Here is a 17,471-nt window from a genome sequence, read left to right as displayed (position 1 = left end):
GAATTTTTCCACCATACAGTAGTCTCTCGGCAATTCGAGGAGGAATTTTTGGTTCAGCTGGTGGAGGTGGTGGGTTCACACGCTGCGATTGCGAATCTGGGTCTACCAAAGCTTTCAACATATCTTTGAGTACAGCATCTTGAATTGTGCAAGTCGTCTGTAATGTTTAAAATGTCGTTTACTCGAAACATTGGCCTGATCAAACATAATTTATTACTCTTACATCGAGGTATTGTTTCAGCGTTACTCCGTTGTATCGTTTTTGAAAAGATTGGTCGAGTCCGTGTGTATCTTCGCGACATCTGGTCACAACAATTATCCACATAGCCCAATTATCTCGACCGTCGCAATAATCGTGAAGTTTTTCAGCTAAGTAGTCATTGGCATCTTGAATGTAACGTACTGAAAAGTAATCAAAACATTGTATTACTACATAGAAGTCAACGTTGACTTTTGAGTGATCAGGTAATAACCTGTAGAAGCTTGGTTTTACCTAAAGTTGTATACAAATCCTTGAGATCGTCATTTTTTACGTGATTATGGATATCCTTAAAGATACTTGGTGGTGGATCTTCTTCATCTTTCCCATAACAGAATAAAATAGATTTTGCCTCATCTCCTGGAAGTGTCATAAGTACATCTTCCAAAAAAGTTTTACTGCCATCTTCCCAGTGTTTTCTATCTATAGTCAAACAAACATAATATACAATAATTTACATCTGTTGTGCGTGTGGTTTGAGTTTTTGATCCGTTAATAGGTGTCTGCCTACTCACCACGAAACAAATTGATCCCAAATGTACAAGTTTCCATTGATGGGTAAGCTGAGTTTGCACATCTGTTATACTGCCAACAAATTGCATAAAGTGTGATTAGAAAATGAACGTGGTATGTGCCAGAAAATTAAAAGAACTAGATTGGGTAAAACAAAATGTTGATTGGCGAGTTGATGAACATACCTGTGACCATACTTTTAATGCATTTGCAAAAGGGTGCCTTTGATCTCTGCGAGCATCGTCAAAACAGCGTTTATGCTCTATTGTGTAGATAAGCACAGGTAAGAAAACATTATTATTCATCGGATTACATTGAAGTTATTCTTGCATCAAGCGGAAATTGATTGGATCTGTTGTGGTCTTCTTGGATGCAACCAGACAAACCTTATTGGATCCGATTTGAGGCGGTTTGATCATATCACAAGTTTTGATCCAAGAAGATCTACTCAGACTTCATCAGATCCAATCATCATCTCTTGAACAAACATATCTGATTAATGATCATTGATCAAGTGTACTTGAGAATCTATACTTACGATCGTCATATCTTTGCCTGAATCCTTCTCTGTCATCGATTTGTGCATAAATCATAATAATCATAGTTTCATCTTTACGATCCAAGTAACGCCCCATGTACTTGCTAAAAACTGTCAACACATCGTTGACTAAAGCGAATAGCAAATCTTGGTACGCTGACGTATTACTCAAAGGTTCATAATCGGGAGGAACTAAATTTTTCTATGGAAGATCCCATTGCATGTAGTGTTTTTTATGATGAGAATAGATTCAACAAAATGCTTTGATCCAATAAATCTAACTCACTCCTCCATTTAGTGAAGCTATTGCGCCATTTATTGCTTGGCATTGTTCTTTGCTCCTGTATGGCAAAATTTTTGCGATAGTCTTAGGGTCGAGTTTTGAGTCTACTATGGTCTTAGCATCGGTTTGAGGTGCCGGATTGTCGCATTGGCAGTGGCATATATTTTTCGCCTGGAAAATTTGTCAAATGAACTATACATTCTGTAAATTGCTAGTATTTTATACAATATATGTAATAGGGTAAAAGCAGCTAATATGGGGTTGCTAGTAATATGGGGTATCCGCTTTTTTCGTATCCTATGGGTGCTATCCAACACGAAAAAATTTAAGGAGTATTTTTAAATTATTCTAAGATAATCTGACCAGACCCGGAGGCGATTGGTCACGTGTACTCTTTTATTCGTCGGTGGTGACTTTTTCATGCAACCCCAAAAGAGATACATCAAGTTTTTTGAACAGTTTCGCGAAAAATATATATTTTTTTGAAATTTCAAGTAGAGTGCCAGAAAGAGCCATGATTTTACTATCTATTTCATACTTTACTTTTTCAGTGAGTTGTTTTTCTCAATTGAAAAAAAAAATAAATAGAACATTTTTGGCGTTAAAATTTTCACATTCTGGTAATATGGGGTACCCTAACAAACCAAACTTGGCGTTTTTATGTCACTAGGATATCTGAATAGCATTTCACGATTTACAAACGATTTATGAAATTCTGTATTGTACAATGACATCGTATGTATGTCTGCCTATATCGATTATGTCGCAGGTATATCTATTGATATCCTCAACACCTTTTTCTCTATCATGATTTCTGTAGGTATCGTTTGGATATCTAGAAAAGGATATAGGTTTTGCAATATCTCCAGGTTATTGTTGCTATATTATGATGATTCTGTGTAAAAGTAGGGTCATCCTATAGATTTCCCAAGATATAGAACGATTTCTTCTATAATTTTGTTTTTGTTTTCTGTAACTTGTGCCTTGTGTAGAGATAAATTATTATCAAAGATGGCTGAAAAGTGACAAAGATGGTTTTTTATTTTCAAACTGTTCACCTGGGTGTTTCATGAGTGTGTCCGTTTTTTGTTTTTTAAAGATGTTGGAATTTTCAAGATATGTTTTCTAAATTAGTGTATGTGTGTTTGTGTTTGATTGTGTAACTAAAAATGTGAAAATCATGAATTTTGGAACCAAATGAAGTTACTAATGTGAATTCCAATTAGACTACAATTTTGATTTCATTGAGGTACTTTATTTTACTTTAACTAATTATTTCATAATACCCCACTTGGCACAAGAAATAAATAATTCATCGCCGGCACCTCCTCCCTGGGCCGGTGGTGCCCCTAAGTGAGGGTCCCTGGCTAGTGGGCTTTTGATTTTTAGGTTTTTAGTGAGCTGGATTTCTGCAACCTTTTGGCTATAGTAATGTGAAGCGAGTGTGAGAGGCTTGAGAGAGGTTGTTGATTTCAAAAATGATATGATTTTCTTGAAATAATTTATATGTATGTACTTTTTTCTTGTCAATTTCTTGTGTAGAATTATTAAAATTGTATTGGTGTAGAATGCAAGTCTTTCAGCTAATACAGTGAGTTATAGAGAATAATTTTGTTTAAAAGAAAAGCTACTGAAGTGAATAATTATCTGTTATACCTATCACTAGTGTAAAAAACTTTTCATAAATCAAACATTACTCTTTGTAACTCACTGTATTCTCTTTGAGACTTACATTCTATTACCAATGTGGTTTTGAAAATTCTATACAAAAATTCACAAGAAAGATATACATACTATATATTTTATGGACATCAACTAGAAATCTGACGAAATCTACAGACATAGGCTAGATATCCTGCGATATATCAAATGATATACCCTGGATATCAAAACTATATCCCTCAGATATCTATGTGGTATATAGTAAAGCAGTACGATGTCTGGTAGAAATAGCTCATCAGATTTCTGAATGTCTCTGAATATAGTTCAGATATAGACAGATTTACAGAGATTTAGCGATATAGGTGGACATTTTGCCATTGTATAGATATAGGAGCGACATGACATCGTTCTGCATAAGACATGGAACGATATCGTTTGGTTGTTAGGGTACCTCGTTTTTTGCAGATTTTTGACATATTCTGAACCAGAAATTCCTAAAAAATAACCAAAAAACTGACCTGTGCAAAAATGATGAATATAAATCATTTTTCCTGTTTATTTTATTCGTTTATTTTCATTTTTACAAATACTTCATGTTATCTGCCATGTTTTGGTAAATTTTCAACAATTTTTTCGAAAAATCAAAAAATTATGAAAAAAACCATGGGAAACCATGGTTTTTGGCGTGACATATACGTAAAAACTCGGAAAAAAATATTTGTTGGTTTTTTAAGTCATTTTATTGTAGTTCTTATTGGTACCCCATATTACGTGCAACTTTTTGAAATGTTTGATTTTGAACTTTTTTTTCAAACAGTAATTACTTAAAGGTAGTAAAAATGATTTTTCCGGGCCACAATTTTTATCACGAATAGATAAATGTTTGAACTTTTGATTGTCGCCAACATTTTTATTTTTCATCAATTTCTCTTCGTTCAGGAAGAGTTTGAATCTATGTACCCCATATTACCTGCGCTTACCCTATAACTCATGCATCGGATTAAATTGCAATGTCAAACGAATAAAAAATTTACGTAGTGTATTACTCGTTCTGTCACTTCCCTTTAGCGATTTACTGGAATGGGGAAGTATGTACCTACTACCTACTTTGGAAGGCAGTGGTTTCCAATTTATTGGCCATTTTAGTCGTTATTGCCAATCACAAAAAACTGGGAAAATTGTATGTTTTTGGTCTTTTTTCTCGAATTTTTAAGATTGGAATTAGTGACTGAAAATTGGCACTACTGCGTTCCAAAATATTTCCCCAGTTTTCAGAATGATATCTTTCAACATTTTGGGCTAATTGGTGGGAGGTATTTGAGAAGAAAAGTTGTTCAAAACACGAATTTATTCAAAAATACGCGATTTGCGAATTTTCAAACGCTCAGTAAAACCCTGAAAGTGGTCTTGGATTTTGACGACAATAGCATTTTAGTATTAGTGGATTGACGCAGAATCTCAAATACATTATTTTAGACTGGGTTGTTTCTCTCAAAACAGCTTGTGCAGCGACAGTAGCGAAAAAATCGCGAATTTTTCGAAAATACTTCTTTGAGGGCCGAAATCTTCCCTTCAAGGGCACCTCCAGAACTAAGATTTTTTGTGGCTAAATTTCAACTCAAAATGAAGCTCCGTGCTAAATTTTGGTGAGAATTCATCGACTTTTTTTTCACGATCTGTCTTAATGTAGGTAAGTACATACTCGTACTACATAACTAATTATGTTGGTGTATTTTTTTTTTGAACTTACCTGTTCGATGAAGAAAAATGACGAAAAAATTATCAAATATCGAAAGTACAATTCAAACCCTACATTCATTTTGACTACTTTCTCACGATTTTTAAAATGAGGTAATTTTTTTATGCGAGTGATTTTTTTTTCTCGTCACTGTACGATACATTAATTGTGTGTTGACAGAATTTATGTGAGTGATTGTTATTAAAATTTATTGCGATTGCTTGATGCAGAATGTTTGTTTTTTGTTTTTCGAAGCGATAACAACTTTTCATATTTTTTGGAATTCGGTGGTCTTGTTAGTTTGTCTGCCAGTATAGGTATGTGCTGATTGTTTACTTCACAAACGAATATTATGTTATTTGAATTTGAACGTTCGAAATCGAATGAAATGAACGTCACGGTAACCTCTGAATTTTAAATCAAAACGTTAAATCGCTCATGAGAGTTCGAATGAATGGCTGGAACGGGCGATTTCGCTTTTGTTGGTCGTGTCTGTAAGTAAAACTGTATCAATCTTTGCGATTCGTGCAATTTTTGACCCTGCTGTATCAGTTCAGTCTACCTTAAGCAGTTTCAAGTCAAACTTTTGAATACGAGTATCTTATATGTATTATTCCTACAAGTTTGTTATAAGGGGGATTGGAATTATTGGTATAGAGGAATAGGGCAGACATCCCTCTATAAGGTGGTTAGGTTAAGAATTATTCCTTACGTGGGGAATAATTACTTGGTCCGGACTAGCTCTAAATCGGACACTGGGTAACTCCAACCCTCCAAAATACATTATAATAGAGAGTATAAAACAACAAATAAAACGAGTCATATTCGTAAGGTGTACTGAATATGTTTAATCGTTGTAATATACAATGTTTATCAAGCAGAGTCTTTTGGCAATCACACAAATATATGATTCCGAGGTTAAGCATAATTAAGAATAGCGTGAACACATTAAATCGGGAAATATAACATATTCATGTTATTCACTGGGGTCAAAGCATTATTAGAAAATCAACATAAATACTTACATTAAATGAGAACATGTAAAATATTCATGCAGACTTACTGAAATTTGCTAATTGCAACGCATTGCAATTAAGTAGCGATATGCAATATTTACTGACACTGTCACTGTCCAGCCATCTCTCCGTTGCACTCCTAATACTTGAGGCATTTGATGACAATTAAGAGTTGTTCGCGATATTTAATCAAAATGATAATTTAATTCAGCTTCGTTTAGCAGAGATATTTAAATTACGTTAATGCGTTATTTGAATATTTTTAGAGTTATTTATTTAGTTTTCACGAGTTATTTATTTAGTTTTCACGAGTTATTTATAAGTTATTTTCACGAATTCACGAGTTATTTATAAAGAGTTACTTAGATGGATTTACAATCAATACCGCGAATATCGAGAATAAAACTAATGATCGAACCAATAATAGATATTTTAAACAGCTATTGTCATGGTTAAATTTCCACACTAGAAGTGGTACAGACAGATTAAAGAAAGACACAGGCAAGATGCCTGTGCGTTTGTGCATCTGATATGCCAACGGATCGACACATCAATCGAGGGTGACTTAACTCCAGAGAGCTCGAGATTCCGATGCTAAGTAAAGATCTTATTTTTCGCGATGTACCTGGTAGCTGCCAGAAAACATCAGAAACGCCCACTTTACCATACTTCCAGTATAAGGGTTGTTCTTTTAGAAGAAGGAGAACAGATCGCACTTTCTCCTCTCAGGGATGATTATCATCATTTCCCCTACTGTGATAATTACGAGAATAACTGCTAGGCAGTTGGGCCATACTTGTACCTTACAAGTTTTTGTTTTTTATCCCAGAGGAAGCTTTTTAAGAAGCAACACAATTTTTTTTTTCGTTTTCAGAGAAAAATTCTTCTGAGGGATCAAAAATCTACTTTTCATTTTTAAAAAAATATATTTTTTTTGATATAATAATTATTTTGTCATTTGAATACTTTTTTTTTTTTTTAGAAAAATCCAATTGGCAGAAAAATACATACATTAAGACTATTAAAAATTTAATTTTCTACAACTTCGCTGTGATGTAATTTTTTTTAGGACACTTCGTTTCGCCTCCAGATCGATTTTAATGAAACGTTACAACCCAAAATGTTTTTCAAACATTGAAATGTTTCCTCTTTAAGAACTTTTTTTTTGAAGTTTATTCTTATGCGAAATGATAATACAATATTGAATCTCTAAAATGAGATAATTTTCATATCTTGAATTTAATTATAAGTTGATAAAAATAATGAATCAATTATTTAAAAAAAGAAAATTGCTCTCCTGTAACATTTCACTTTTTTCTACATGGCAGATTCTTCCGCCGAAGGTGCGATATGTGTCTTATGCACTGGTGGAGGAGGCTTTTTATCATGTAAATCAGCTAGCATTTTTTCAGCATTCATTTGTTTCTCCGCAAGTCGAGGAGAAAATTCTGGTTCAGGTGGAGGCGGAGGTGGTGGGTTCACACGCTGTGATTGCGAATCTGGGTCTACCAAAGCTTTCAACATATCTTTGAGTACAGGATCTTGAATTGTGCACGACGTCTGTAATGCACAAGTAGATATAAAATGTGTGTGATGATGGAACGTTTATTTAAAACAGTTTGCCTGATCAAATAAATCACTCTTACATCGAGATATTTTTTCAATGTGACTCCGTTGTATCGTTTTTGAAAAGATTGGTCGAGTCCTTTCGTATCTTCACGAGATCTCGTTACAACGATTATCCACATAGCCCAATTATCTCGACCATCGCAATAATCGTGAAGTTTCTCAGCTAAGTAGTCATTGGCGTCTTGAATGTAACGTACTGAAAAGTAAACGTAACATTGGATTTGTAAAAGTCAGTTTAGTGTAGACTTTTGAGTGATCATGTAGTACAAATAGGTAACTATAAAAGCATAGTTTTACCTAAAGTTGTATACAAATCTTTGAGATCGTCATTTTTTAAATGATTATGGATATCCTTAATGATACTTGGTTGTGGAGTTTCTTTATCTTTCCCATAACAGAATAAAATAGATTTTGCCTGGTCTCCTGGAAGTGTCATCAGTACATCTTCCAAAAAGGTTTTACTGCCATCTTCCCAGTTTTTTCGATCTATTGTTCAACAAACGTGTCGTGTAGCTTATTCATCTGTTGTGTGCCTATGTGGTTTGGGTCTTTGATAGGCCAATAGGTACTCACCGCCGAATAAATTTATCCCAAAATCACACGTTTCCATATATGGGTAAGCTGAGTTTGGACATCTGCTATACTGCCAACAAGTTGCATTGAGTGTGATTAGAATATGAACGTGGTATATGCAAGAAAAATATTGGATTAAGGTTAAACAATATGCTAATTGGCGTCTGGCGAGTTGATGAACTAACCTGCGACCATACTTTCAATGCATTTGCAAAAGGGTGCCTTTGATCTTTGCGAGCGTCGTCAAAACAGCGTTTATGCTCTATTGTGTAGATAAGCACAGATAAGAGAATATATTATTCATCGGGTTACATTGAAGTTATTCTTGCATCAAGTGGAGAATGATTGGACCCGATTACAGACGGTTTGATCATATCACAGTTCTGATCCAAGAAGATCTCACACCTCATCAGATCCAATCTTTATCCCTTGATCAAACATATCTGATTAATGATCATTGATCAAGAAACTTGATAATCTATACTTACGATCGTCATATCTTTGCCTGAATCCTTCTCTGTCATCGATTTGTGTATAAATCATAATAATCATAGTTTCATCTTTACGATCCAAGTAACGCCCCATGTACTTGCTAAAAACTGTCAATACATCGTTGACCAAAGCAAATAGCAAATCTTGGTAGGCTGACGTATTATTCAAAGGTTCATAATCCGGCGGAACTAGATTTTTCTACGAAAGATCCCATTGCATATAGTATTTCTAATTATGAGAATAGATGTAATTAATTGAATGCTATGATCCAATTGATCTAACTCACTCCTCCATTTAATGAAGCTATGGCACCATTGATGGCTTGGCATTGTTCTTTGCTCCTGTATGGCAAAATTTTTGCGATAGTCTTAGGGTCGAGTTTTGAGTCTACTATGGCCTTAGCATCTTTTTGAGCTTCCGGTGATGGTGGAGGCGGATTGTTGCATTGGCAATGGCATACACTTTTCCCCTGGAAAATTTGCCAAATGAACTACACATTCTTTAAATTGCTCGTGTTTTTTGCATGACTCATGAATCGGATCAAATTTCAGTGCCAAACTAATAAAAAAATTTACCTAGTCGTTTTGTTATTTCCCCTCAGCGATATACTGGATTGGGGAAACACTTTGGAAGGCAGTGGTTTCCAATTTTTTGGTCATTGTTGCCAATTTTAAAAAAAAACAGAAAAAATGTTAATAAGTTTTTGATCATTTTTTCTCGATTTTTTTAATTTGGAAATAATGACTGGAAAATTACTGCGTTTCAAACTATTTCCCCAATTTTTAGAATGATGTCCTTCGATATTTTGACTCAATTTATGCGAAATATTTGCGAAGAAAAAATTTTAAGAACACGAATTTATTCAAAAATAAGCGATTTGCAAATTTTCAAACGCTCAGTAGAACCCAAAAAGGTGGTCTGTAATTTTGTTGGCGATGGCTTAGATCAACGCAGAATCTCAAATACCTTCATTTGAGACTGGATCATTCTTCCCTAAACAGCTTGTGCAGCGACAGAAGCAAAAGAACCACGATTTTTTCATAAATGCTTCTTCTTTAAGAGCTAAAATCTCCCCTCGAGAGGCATCTACGGAGCTGAAAAAAATTGTGATTGATTTTCAACTTAAAATGAATTGTCTCTGCTGAATTTGGTCGAAATCCATCGACTTTTTTTCGCGATCCATCTTAATGTAGGTACTTATAATTATATTGGTATATTTTTCTTGAACTTACCTGTTCGATGATGAAAAATGACGAAAAAATGATGAAATACCGAAAGTGTAATTCAAACGCTACATTCATTTTGACGATGTACTTTCTCACGATTTTTAAAATGAGGTAATTTTTTCAATGTAAGTGATTTTTTTCCTCGGCACTGTACACTTGTGTGTTAACAGAATTTACGCGAATGTTCATTATTAAAATTTATTGCGATTGCTTGATGCAGAATGTTTGGTTTTTTTTTCAAAACGATAACTACGAGTACCTACATACTTTTATTTGAATAAATACGTTTGAATTTCATATTTTTTGGAATTAGGTGGTCTTTTGTTAGTTTGTCTGTTCATGTGTCAATAAGTACGTACTGATTGTTTACTTCACAAATGAATACCCGTACCTGTCATTTTATTTGAATTGGAACGTTTGAAATCGAGTGAAATGAACGTCAAGGTAACCTCTCAATTTTAAATCAAAACGTGAAATTGCTCAGGAGAGCTCGAATGAAGGACTGGAACTAGCGATTTCACTGTTGATCGTGTTGGTAAGTAAAACTGTATCAATCTTTGTGATTCGTGCAATTTTGACCTCGCTGTGTGAGTTCAGTCTACTTTAGTCTATTTCAAATAAGTCGAAATTTTGAATAATTCGTATGTTACGGTTTTTTATTTCCCATCCTTGTATTATTCCTACTAGTGCCTTTTGGTGTTTTCGTGGTTTATTTTTGTCTTTTAATCCCGAAAGAATCTTTCTACATATAAAGCAAAATGTTTTTTTTCTTTTGTTGTTGTTCAAAGACAAATTCTTCAAAGGCTCAGAAATCTGCTTCTTTCTACAATAAATCACTTACATTTTGAAATTTTCAAGCCAAAAAATCAAATTATTCCCATATTGCTCTTTCAATTATTATCAAAATTAAAATGTTCAAATTCCATCTTACATCTTTTCTGCCACCTGGCCAATGAGTTCACCCATACTTTTCGAGTTTCTTCAGGAATAGTTTCACCTTCGTTCGACCTCCTATTCTTTAAGTATGTTAAAAATTGAAGGTTTGATGATTTTGTAAAATGCTTAGCAAATCCGAAATATTCGGCGGCGAAATGAAAACTCTTGATGACGTCATCTTCGTGACGTCATAAAAACTTTGAAGCTCAATTATTGTAGCTTTTTAAGGCAACATTTTTAAAATCGAATGTCCAGTGACCCATCTACACCATAACAGGAGTCTACGGTCAAAATTTCAGTCGTTTTTTATCCAGCCGTTTAGCTGTGATGCTGTGACAAAGAATTTCGAACTTCCCTCGTATGTAAATAGATGAAAAAGCATGTGAAACAATCCAGCTTTGATAAGTCATTGTAAGCTTCAATGTAATTGAATTTAGAATACCTGGGTCATTTTTCTGATACACAGCATCTTTTTGCATTAAAAATACTTATAATGTATCATTATGCAACAGTTTTAATCAAATGAAATTGTTGAACCAAAGTATGTATGTACTGATATCATGGAAAACAGAAACCCATTTTAGCGGTCATCGACTGCATGTGTCTCAGGCACCGGTGGAGGAGGCTGTAGATCCTGTTTACCATTTGCAAAATTTTCTTAAGCCTGATGATGAACACTTGGTGTTTGAAAAGCTTTGCACTAATAAATAGTAAAAACTGAGAAGCAAGAGTTATTTCTTCCTAATATTTTTGAGTACAGGATCTTGAATAATCACCCTTACATCGAGATATTGTTTCAACGTCACTCCGTTGTATCGTTTTTGAAAAGATTCGTCGAGTCCTTTCGTATCTTCGCGACATCTGGTGACAACGATTATCCACATTGCCCAATTATCTCGACCATCGCAATAATCGTGAAGCTTCTCAGCCAAATAGTCATTAGCATCTTGAATGTAACGTACTGAAAGTTACAAACATAACGTTGGATTAGTTAAAGTCGGTTTAGTGTTGACTTTGTAGTGATCAAGTAGTTAACCATAAAAGCTTGGTTCTACCTAAAGTTGTATACAAATCCTTGAGATCGTCATTGTGTATGTGATTATGGATATCCTTGATAATACTTGGTTGTGGAGTTTCTTTATCTTTCCCATAACAATACAAAATACCCTTTGACTGATCTCCTGGAAGTATCATCAGTGCATCTTCCAACTTGCGTCTACTTCTATCGTCCCAGTTCTTCCGATCTATATTCAACCAAACGTGTCATGTAGCAAGGTAATTTATCTGCTGCGTATGTGGTTTGGGTTTTTGATAGGCCAAGAAATACTTACCACCGAACAAATTTATCCCGTATGTACATGTATACAAAGATGGGTAATCTGAGTTTGGACATCTGTTATACTGTCAACAAGTTGCACATGTAGTGTCATTAGATAATGAACGTGATGGGTATGGGCAAGAAAGTCAAAAGAACTAGATTGGGTAAAACAACGTGTTAATTGGTAAGTTGATGAACATACGAGTACCTCTGACCATACTTTTAACGAATTTGCAAAAGGATGCCTTTGATCTCTGCGAGCATCGTCAAAACAGCGTTTATGCTCTATTGTGTAGATAAGCACAGATAAGAGAGTATAATTAATATTCATTGGATTTCCAACGTTAAATTTATACTTGCATCTAGTGTAAAATGATTGGATCTGATCTGGTCATCTTGGATGCAACAAGACAAACCCGATTAAAACTGATTACATTTTTTCATTCCTCGGATTCAATTTCTGATGTTAACTGGTTCGATCATATTTTATTTTATTTATTTTGGGAAAAGTACAAAAAAGAAACGAAAAAGATATCGTAAAGGCTTTTACATAATGACCGTAGCTTCCTACGGTCATTATAGAAAGATCATAAGTAAACTTTAATAAATGATGATCCATCAAGAGAGAAAACAAAAAACAATAAGATGAGAAAAAAAGAAAAAAAACAAAAAACAATATAAACTATAGAGAAAAACTGACACCAAGATGGCTCACAAGGAAATCCCACCACACTTGTGCCCCTATTCCCCGCCATCCTCACCACATGCCTGAAGGCCAACCTACCCATACTGAAAATATCAGCATCTGTCCACCTACAGAGGAAAGCATCTGAGATACTCATGATGTTATTAATGAGAGACACGTTCATTGTAGATATATGGTAATTGCTGAAGGAGAATATTTTTTTGCTGTCTGGAATGGATTTTTGGGGCCCAGAAATTAATTTTTCCCATAAGATTACAGTCATTTATGTTACAGTGGATGAGATCATTATAGGAACATTACTGCAATTGTTTCTCTTCTCTTTTCTAACAAGTCAATTTCAAATCCTTCTAAAAGTTCTTTTTATGATAGGTCATAAGGATACATGTATTAATACTCAATAGTCTTCAAAAATAGGTATTTTGGAAATCTGTTTTGAATTTTTTCAAGTTCTTTTATGAATTTTTTGGTATGAAGGAACCAGATTAGTATCCCAAACTCAAGGATTAATCTTATGAATGAAAAGTATAGAATTTTGAGTGTACTTATCCTCCTGAAGTGCACAGAATTTCTGACCACAGAATATGCCATCCTTCTTGCCTTAGCTAACACAGTATTGACATGATCCTCAAAAGTAAGCCATACATCAAGATTTACACCTAGGTCCCAAACTGTAGTTAAGCAACAAAGTTCTTCCTCCACTGACTGTGTTTGCACCTTCTAGAAAACCTCTTTTCCAAGTAAAGGTAATTGTTGCACATTTGGAAATGTTTAACCCTTTCAAGGTTCTCACACTTTGAGTGAACCCAAATTGATGATCTGGTGATTTCATCATGAGCCATCATTGCAAGGTTACAAAACAGAAAAAAAATATGTACATATCTAAAAAAAATTTGATGTCGCAAAAGAAGAAATTTGAGAAAAAGTTGTTGCTTATTTTGCGACTAGAAAAACGCATAAACGAATGAAAAAAAGTGTGTAAATTATAAAGCAACTGCAACTAAAAATAGAAATCATTGGATAATTTTAAAACATGATACTACTACTTTTTCTTTTTTTTTTTGGGGGGGGGGTATAAATAAAAACAAAAAAAGGGCAAGCTATATTTCCTAAAGTTATTAATATCCATAGAATGTGGAATGGGCATTGGGTGAAAAATGAATAAATAACATGAGAATTTATGTCACCAAGAGAGCTTTTTTCAATTAATTGCAAAATCCCATCATAAATTCAAAAACAATATTTTTGGTACTGAATTCAATTACAGTGGAGTCTCGATAACTCAAAGCTGAAGCGAGAAATAATTGACTTCGAGTTATGGAAGTTTGTTTTTGGTATATTTTGAGTTAGCAAAGTTTGAATTAGATAAAAGTTTTTTTTACCATGGAATGAAGCGGAAACACGTAGCCATTATACCTGTGTATTTGAGAGAAAAATACATGTTTATGGACGTAAATGTACTTTAAATAACTCCGATGTGTTTGTAAAAGAGGCTTGCATCGATGAGATTTGAATTTACACGTTTTTTCAACAAGAAATTCGAGTTATAGAGGCAAAATGTTGGCCAAGTTCGACTTACAGAGGTTTTTTCTTATATTTTTCAAAAATTTCACTTCGAATTATCGGAGGTTTTGGACTTTTTACTTTGAGGTAAAAAGGTGAATTTTACATTGAGTCTTATAGAGAGTTGAAGGGAAACAGACTTTGCTTCGAGTTAACGGAGTTTGAGCTATTGAGACTCCACTGTACTTAGATTTCATACATTACCTGGATTAAATACATTAATGGTAACATATCATACAACCATTTCAAATAGTTTTGCGAGAACCGGAATTAATGATATTGGCCTATAGTTAGTAACTTTTTCCAAAGCCTCTTTTTTTGAAACAGGAATTACTTTTTAACATTTCCATCCAGTTGGGAATTTATTCTTCTGAATTATTAAATTAAATATGAAAGTTAGAGGGTCAATCAAGAATTCTCCCACACCCTTGTAACTATAGAAGATCTATTCAGACCTCATCAGATCCAATCTCCATCCCTTGAACAAACATATCTGATTAATGATCATTGATCAAGATATTTGAGAATCTATACTTACGATCGTCATATCTGTGCTTGAATCCTTCTCTGTCATCAATTTGTGCATAAATCATAATAATCATAGTTTCATCTTTAAGATCCAAATAACGTCCCATGTACTTGCTAAAAACTGTCAACACATCGTTGACCAAAGCGAATAGCAAATCTTGGTACGCTGACGTATTCTTCAGAGGTTCATAATCGGGAGGAACTAAATTTTTCTATGGAAGATCTCATTGCGTGTAGTGTTTTTAATGATGAGAATTGATTAAACTGAATGCCAGTAAATCTAACTCACTCCTCCATTTAATGAAGCTATTGCACCATTTATCGCTTGGCATTCTTCTTTGGTCCTGTATGGCAAAATTTTCGCGATAGTCGAAGGGTCGAATTTTGAGTCTACTATGACCTTAGCATCTTTTTGAGCATCTGGTGGAGGTGTCGGATTGGCGTTTTGACAGTGGCATATCATTTTTTTCTGGAAAATTTGCCAAGTGAATTATATGTAGGTACAGTCCTTAAATTGTTCGTATTTTGTACTACTTACGTAACTCATGGATTGTGTATCAAATTTCAGTGCAAAACCAATGAAAAATACTCATACTCACTTATTAGTCGTTCAGTTACTCTCATACAAAACTTCATGGCACTTGGAGGTGGTGGGGGTGGGTACATGAAATATGAATGCTTGTGTAATACTACTCCCATATTACCAATAAAATTTCTAATTTAAAAAAAAAAAGTCGTTCAACAATTTACTCAACTGAGAAAGTACTCTGGAAGGCAGTAGTTTTCAATTTTCTATCATTATTGCTTACATTTCAAAAAACTGAAAAAATGTTAGAACGTTTTGGTCGTTTTTCTCGATTTTTTTCAAATTGTAAATGACTGAAAAATTTGCACTATATTGTGTTCTAAAATATTTCCCCAGTTTCAGGAATGATATCCTTCGATATTTAGCCATAATTAATGCGAAATATTTTCCAGAAAAATTTTCAAAACAGGAATTCATCCAAAAATGAGCGATTTGCAACTTTTCAAACGCTTATTAGAACCCTAAAATGGTATTGAATTTCGTTTTTTGCTGGCCTATACATTGACACAGAATCTCAAATAATTTCATTTCAGATTGGGCCGTTTCTCCCAAAACTGGTTGTGCAGCGACAGTACCGAAAAAACCACGATTTTTTCGAAAATGCCGCCTCTTTGAGGGCCGAAATCTTTTCTTCAGGGGCACCTGCAGAGCTAATAAATTATTTGGGTAACTTTCAACTCAAAATGAAGGTCTTTGTTGAATTTGGTCAAAAAAATCCGTCAACTTTTTTTGCCATCCACCTTAATAAATATTTACATTTTTCTTGAACTTACCTGTTCGTTGAAGAAAAATGACGAAAAAATTATCAAATATCGAAAGAACCATTCAAACGCTAAATTCATTCTTAGATACTACTTTCTCACGATTTTAAAAGCGATGTTATTTATTCGATATAGGTGATTTTTCTTTTCGTCGTTGTACATTTTGTGTGTGCGCAAATTTACTCGAGTGTTCATCATTAAAATTTATTGCGATTGCTTGATGAATAATGTTTGTTTTTTTTAAACAATAACAACTTTTATTTGAATAAGTACGTTGCAAATGGTCTCATTTGTCTGTCTGTCCGAGTAGGTATGTTCTACATAATTTACTATTTTTTTTCCACTAATTGATATTATTTTATTTGAATTTGAACGTTTGAAATCGTGTGAGATAAACGTAAAGCTAACCCTCTCAATTATAAATCAAAACGGGAAATTTCTGGTGAGAGTTCGAATAAAGGACTGGAAAGGTGATCCCACTTAATGACAGACCGGGTTGGTGGGGGGGCACCTGGCGTATGCACCAAATGGGACCCTGAAAATTTTATCCCCTTCCCCTTAAGAATCTTTCTCGTCCTGTTATTTTCTCAGGTTCGATCAATACTTATATGCAAATTCTGCAATTAATTTTTGTTTTTGTCTTTTTACTCAATTTCGTACCTGACATGAACCAAATTGGAGGTGGGTTTTTGGAAGGGGGGGGGACGAAAATTTCGCCATGAGAAAAAAACTTTGCCGAGTAAAATGACGAGTTTTGAAAGTGAATTAAATAATGGGGAATATATATTGGCACGACAGAAAAAGTTATTAAAAAATATTTATCGAATGAATAATGTTCAGTTGAAAAATGGTCTAAAGTCCTTTTTTTCTCTTAAAATTCGATTGAGATGCCTGTACTCAACATTGTAGTATAAATACTTTTCGACCTTACACCTGACTTAAAAGACAAACTTTCAAAGATGACGTCTTTCTGAAATGTTGAACTTTAAAAAAAATTTAGAAAAATTTTGTAGAGTAGGACTAGGTATTTATCAATGTCATTCTATTACGTATCAGGTTCAAAGGTAAAAACGTATAGACTTGGCCTTTATTTTGACCTAAAGATTACCTATCTGATGTAATTTTCTCAATTACAGTGGGGAGTAAG

General features: G+C 34.0%; 2 protein-coding genes across 6 annotated transcripts in view; one reads left to right on the top strand and one right to left on the bottom strand.

Moving 5' to 3' along the window:
- The window catches only part of Adcy2 (adenylate cyclase type 2 Ac76E), a 605,017-nt gene that overhangs the window by 411,940 nt on the left and 175,606 nt on the right, over positions 1-17,471 (top strand). The window lies entirely within an intron of this gene.
- Positions 11,277-16,468, bottom strand: LOC135848628 (uncharacterized). The gene is made up of 7 exons (XM_065368570.1): positions 16,337-16,468; positions 15,267-15,446; positions 14,988-15,189; positions 12,392-12,468; positions 12,197-12,266; positions 11,921-12,109; positions 11,277-11,826 (listed from the first exon to the last, which is right to left on the bottom strand). The coding sequence occupies exons 1-7, from the start codon at positions 16,403-16,405 to the stop codon at positions 11,597-11,599; spliced, it is 1,017 nt and encodes a 338-aa protein (XP_065224642.1). The 5' UTR covers positions 16,406-16,468; the 3' UTR covers positions 11,277-11,596.

Source organism: Planococcus citri, chromosome 5 (genome assembly GCF_950023065.1).
Source record: "Planococcus citri chromosome 5, ihPlaCitr1.1, whole genome shotgun sequence".
Taxonomy (NCBI): Eukaryota; Metazoa; Arthropoda; class Insecta; order Hemiptera; family Pseudococcidae; genus Planococcus; species Planococcus citri.
Note: the sequence above shows the minus strand (reverse complement) of the source record. Positions and strands in the feature narration are given on the sequence as shown.